At 43.1% G+C, this 5792-nt stretch overlaps 1 protein-coding gene across 8 annotated transcripts in view; it reads right to left on the reverse strand.

Moving 5' to 3' along the window:
- The window catches only part of SRSF10 (serine and arginine rich splicing factor 10), a 12065-nt gene extending 7115 nt beyond the window's left edge, over positions 1-4950 (reverse strand). For 6 of the 8 annotated variants that reach the window (XM_021684131.2, XM_021684130.2, XM_021684128.2 and 3 more), the window contains exons 1-2: positions 4768-4929; positions 2993-3097 (exon numbers count right to left, since the gene is read on the reverse strand). In XM_021684131.2, the coding sequence (XP_021539806.1) occupies positions 2993-3097; positions 4768-4832 (170 nt within the window). In that variant the 5' untranslated portion in view covers positions 4833-4929. Of the gene's footprint in view, positions 1-2992; positions 3098-4767 lie in introns of all 8 variants that reach the window. The other 2 variants (XM_021684129.1, XM_021684126.1) reach the window with 1 other exon arrangement.
- Between the last annotated feature and the right edge of the window lie 842 nt (positions 4951-5792).

The following is a 5792-nucleotide window of genomic DNA, read 5'->3' on the forward strand; positions in this document are numbered from 1 at the left end:
CCACTTGAGGATATCAAGACAGAATCAAGCAATAAATACTGAAGATATCACTATACCAAAAGCGTATTACACCCATGCACAGACTATAAAAGCATGCGGTCAAGAAATAACAGACCATTTCTAAATATTCCTGGACTGGAAAGCCCTATCGTAATACTAAACATTCAGCTCCCTGCAAAGAAGTGGGTCTGGGACTCATTTTCAACTTGAGAATTTCAAGATAACATTTATAAACCTGACAAAGGAACTGCTGGTACTGGTTTTTGATTGGAGAGGCTGTTGCCTTGCCTGCCCTCTTCCTTCACGGTCAGCGTAATACTATGAGAACTCTTGGCTTTACAAAGTTACTCTGCCCAAATTTAGCTCCTTTCCTAAATCCACCATTCTGATGGAAGCCAAGCAAATATTCAGAGCAGTGTTTGATATAAAAGCTTTGGAAAGGGGACTGGGTTAAGTCTGGGTGTAGATTTTCATTCTATCCTAAAAATCACTCTTCTAACTTGTCCATTTATATTTCTCAAATTTGAGAGACAAGAGTGCCGATCTTGAGCTGATTAAACAACACCCCTGAAGAGACACACTCCATTTAAGACTGATACTACTGTTTATTCCAGATATTAAAAGGTCTGCCTCACCAGATTTCCTATTTTTTGTTTTGAAAGGAATTAGGGACCACAGCAAGCTCCTAGCTCTCTCTTCCTGAAGCTATTATGTGTATGTTAATGAAAGACAGGTTTCCCCAAGTCCTAAATCATGGGGCTTTCAACATGAAAAGGCAAAGGCTGATAGGGAGTTTAGAACCTTGAGTGCTATAAACTGAATACCCCTCAAGGTTAATGTAGTTGGGCTCTAAAATATTAAAGAAAAAGTTCACTTAATGGGTATACTACTTACTATGCCAAGAGGCAAAATATAATTTACTTTTTAGAGGATTAAAACTAAAAGGTATAAAAACTATTGAGATGAACTCATTCTCTGGATCTACCCTCAAAAACAGAATCCTGGGCTGGATGAACCATGGCAAAGTTCTATACATGTCAAGAGAAGGCTAATTGGGAACAGGGTCAAATATCACTCAGATGCTAGTTATGGAGAAATTTGTACTCGGGATCTTTGCAAAATCCTGAGACCTACTTCTTTTTAACTATTTTAAGACCATAGAAAGACTATATATATATATATAAGAAGTATAGATCGCCTTTAGATGACGACTCTCTTCTGGCCCAACTATCACATACTCTTGAGTCAAACTACTGTTGATCTTGATTCCCAGGCCACCCCAAACCAGTAAAATCAGGTCAACATTGTAAGCCAGAAAGCATTGCTTTTTTTTTTTTTTTTTAAACCAAGCCATCTATTGCTCTTATCCTCTCTGTAACAGAGCTTTGCAACCAATTCCCCCAACTGTCCTTGATAACTAGCTTTGCTGAAGTAGCAGCTTTCAACATTCTCCCTAAGTCTCACTAGGACCCCTGCTAAGTTTCAAGAGACCCACTGAATTTAAGCAGTAACAATTTTTCCTAGGCCGACGCCAACAGCCCAAACCTTTGCTGTCTCACTGAAGATGTCACCTCAAACTCTGGGTCAGGAAATGACTTCCTGTAGATCCTGATTAGGTACCCATAAAAGGGATAAGGCCTTCTGCAATCCACTCAGGGCAAACTAATGGTATGTGCTAAAGCAGTGCAGGACCAGCAGGCTTCTCAGAGCTAAGTTTAGAAGTCTGGAGTATGTGTGTGGCCACCCCCCCACAGCCACTTTAAAATCTATAAACAGGTAGTATCTCCAGTGGATTTGACCTTACAAGACCACCAGAGTTGTTCCTAAGTAGTTCCCAGTGCTAGCACCTGTCCCCACTTTAAGCAAGGCTCTGTGGAGTCAGCTTGACCCCAGAACCTCATGCTACTCCAAAGAGCACTGCCTACTATCTATGGGATCTGACCATCTGGTCCAAAACAGAAATATGCTGAGTTTAAGCTTAACAACATTATATCCTGGTACACTTTAACTTGACAAGCTAAGAGAGAGTGCATTTATACAAGACCACAATCACAACATCAAAGGCCCACATAAATTAAGTTACAGGTTTTGTCACTAGACCAAACCAGAATAGTTTTGAAAATTAACTGCTTACAAAACATTAAAAAAAACAAAAAGGAAAATAGTTATTCTGTAGGATACATCAGGTATGACTCCTTTAATCTTGGCCATCATTCAACTTCATCTTGACCTTTAACTCTTTAAGTGCTTGTCAGAAGGACTTGTCATGAGATGCTTGGCCAAATATGACAGATGGCTTTATCTTTAACTTTGAAAAACAACCTTTTCCCCCTTTTGTAGATAAAGCGAAGCTTTGTCTCCCATTAGGCTTGTCCTTCTTCCAGCTTTTCTTTATTTTTTCTTTTCCCAAACTCTCCCTTCTCTTCAAGCCTGATCCTTAAGAGGTCTTTGGCTTGTCTACTTGCCTTAAGTGTTGAACTCTACTCTAAAGGTTCTTTCATGCTTTCTCTTTGGGGTCGCCATAACTGTACAGCTTTACATTCTCTGAGGTAACAACAGAGGACAGCAAATTAGGGGACAATATTAAAGAAGTTTACCTCATTGTTATACAATTTGTTTTTGATCAAGTGATTCAAATTAACAGACAATACCAAACTTTAATTGCTAAGCACAAGAACATATTAACTTTTAATTTGACTTACATTAAAAGTGGTAGCAACCAGAGTGTATTCAAATTTAAATCACATTTTATAATCAATTGATTTGAGTTTCAGCAGCATGAATGGGAATTTAAATATTTTACTATTTTTGGATTAACTTTAAGAAATAGTTAAGAGCAATGTGTGAGTCAGAATTAATTTTCAAAAATTTGAAGACATTAAACATTTATTAGAGGACAAAAGTAAACTACTTTTTAGATGTTACCTCTTACATAAACTTGAATTTCAAACTTCAACACCCCTCACTAATCAGCCATCTGAAGAAAGGATATTGAACATAAGCAAATCCTCTTGGACGGCGCGTGTAGAAATCAAGTGGAACATACACATCAACTATAGGACCATAACGACCAAATTCTCTTCGTAAATCTTCGGACCTAAAACATCATAAAAAGACCCCCAATTTTTATGTTCACTTCTTTTAAAATAATTTCTTTGTAAGAAATAGGTATCTTTCTGTAATCTATCAATTAATGAAAGGGACTGTGTATCCCTGGGTGACCTGAAACAGACAAGCTTTCTAAATCTCAACATCAAGAGCCAACTGTAAGAACATACGAAAAATATGCCGGCAATCTATCTTTTTGAAAAAGGAATGCTAAGATCCAAGATTCCTGGGAGATAATGCAGTTTGTAATAAAAATCTATTACTATTTTACATTAACAACAGGAAAAGACATCTGAGGAAACTTGGTCATAAATTTATCTATTGTTTCTAACCACACCTTTAATTTTTCATAAAAGGCATGGTATCATTAGGTTCCATATAATAAGTATTACTAATGTTTTGCTTTTATAGTATCAAACCAAGATTAGTACTCTGAAAAATACCTAGCACTTTCATCCTAAAATTTTAGCGACAGGGTTAGACACTTCGTAGGAGGTAGATAAAGGTTTGAAAAATAGAAGTCACAAATATACGTAACTCCTTAAATAATAAAAAGTCAAAATGACAAGGGAAAAATTTTCTAGATGTTTACTTTCCTACTTATAGTTAGGACGGAAAAATGTAAATAACACAAGGCTACAAAAATACAATTTGACTTTTGGGGGGTTAGAGTGATTGTGAAACGTAACGTCTCTCCTAGTGATACGATCTCTTCCAAAAAATTCTGACGGCAACTACAAGCAATTAAGGCAATTGGTGAGAACAAAGGCAGGTCTGGATTAATCAACTTAGCTTATCAACATCCAAATGGTAGAGAATTCCTAAACCTCACTTCTGAAAGGGTGACCAGTTATTTCCGGGAAATGGGAAGAACTAGTTCGCACCGTCTAACTGGAATAATTTTATCTTTCAATTTTCGACATTCCCTCTCTCCAAACATCTCCAACATTTTATTTTCTTATTATTTATTTGACAGAGACACAGCGAGAGAGGGAACACAAACAGGGGGAATGGGAGAGGGAGAAGCAGGCTTCCCGCGGAGCAGGGAGCCCGATGCGATGCGGGGCTCGATCCCAGGATCCTGGGATCATGACCTGAGCAGAAGGCAGACGCTTAACGACTGAGCCACCCAGGCGCCCCAAACATCTCCCAACATTTTAAAAATCAGAACTATAACACGACAAAAAAAGGGTTGCGAATGTTTTGCCATACATGCCCCTCCCCCGATCCCGTTATTTCCCAATTTTTTAACTACCAAAACCAAAAAAAATCTCGGGGCCGAGGGGGCGTGTACCCCAAAGAACGTGAACTTCAAATCAATGGGGAGCGGATGTTCGGCCGCGGCGGGGGCTGGACTTGCCGAGAGGAAGCGGGGAGGAAGGGGCTCCGAAATGCGGAGGGGGAGGGGGGCCGAAACCCCGCCACGCGGCCCGCGTTCCCCCGCGGCGGCCTGAGAGGACCGGGGGAGCCGCCCTCGCTCCCACGCGGCAGTTGAGCCGGCGGCGCGGCCTAGCTGGGGCCCGAAAGCCCGCGCGGGACCCGCCATCTTCGCCTTCCCCTCCCCCGGCCCAGCGCGCCGCCGCCGCCGCCGCCGCACGAGTCCTCCCCAAGCGCTTGCGGCCTCCCCGGGTAGGCCTGGAGTCCCTCCTCTGTACACACCTGGTATCGTCGGCCACGTTCCTTACGAACAGAGATGTGTTGGGGGGGCGCAGGTAGCGGGACATGACGGCGACGTGAGTCTCAGCAGGGGTACTAACGGGCTCAGTAAACCGTCCGCGGATCCGGCGGCGGATCCTCAGACACTCAGCCAGAGGGCTCCGCTACGAAACCGCCTCTTCTCGCGAGACTTCACTCCCGCCTCCAACCCCCCCCCCCCACCTGGGCTCAACGCCGGGACCGGCAACGGTTATTTCCCGCGAGATTATCGGGCGTGCGCCTGCGCAGGCGGGCTGCTGGGCTACGTGCCGCAGCCTCGGTCTCATTCATTGGCCTCTTGCGCGGCCTCTTCCCCCTCCCCCAAGCCCGCTCTTTCTTTCTTTAGTGCTTTATTTTCCCGCCCTTTTCTGCCTTGCACCGGTTTTCCCCTACCTCCCCCTCCAAGACAGGAAGCAGACGTTTTAACCCCTACGCTAAAATTTACAGTTATTGCTAACCAGAGTTTTAAACATTAGAAATCTGAGAGACCGCCGTATGATTTCCTGTCTCGTCCAACTTATGCCCTGGCTTTTATTAGATCGCTGACTAGCAAGGGAAGACTTTACATCCTCTCGTATTGGGTGTGAAAGGGAAGGAGGCATGAGTCCTTGCGGAGGGGTGGGCCTGCCTCCCCAGGGCTTTCTGCACGTCGTGGGAGCACTCCCGGAGGACCCGTGCCGGGGCTGCCCGTGCTCACACCCTTCTCGGTCATTTTCTCCACCAGTCCATCCTATTCCTCCTGATTAAAGGCCGCTCTCAACCTTTTGATTGGAACCCAGACCTCACATCTTAGTCTCCATAGTCATCCACAGGTATTCTTTGTTGCTAACGGTCCTTCCAACTTTTGGGGCTCAGAACCTCTTAACTCTCTTAGAAATTATGGAAGACGCCAAAGAGTTCTGCTTACGTGGGTTATAGCTGTTAATACTTGGTGAACTAGAATTTAAAATGAAGAAAGTTTTAGGTCGTAATAACATACAAGCACACAT

This window comes from Neomonachus schauinslandi, chromosome 4 (genome assembly GCF_002201575.2).
Source record: "Neomonachus schauinslandi chromosome 4, ASM220157v2, whole genome shotgun sequence".
Taxonomy (NCBI): domain Eukaryota; kingdom Metazoa; phylum Chordata; class Mammalia; order Carnivora; family Phocidae; genus Neomonachus; species Neomonachus schauinslandi.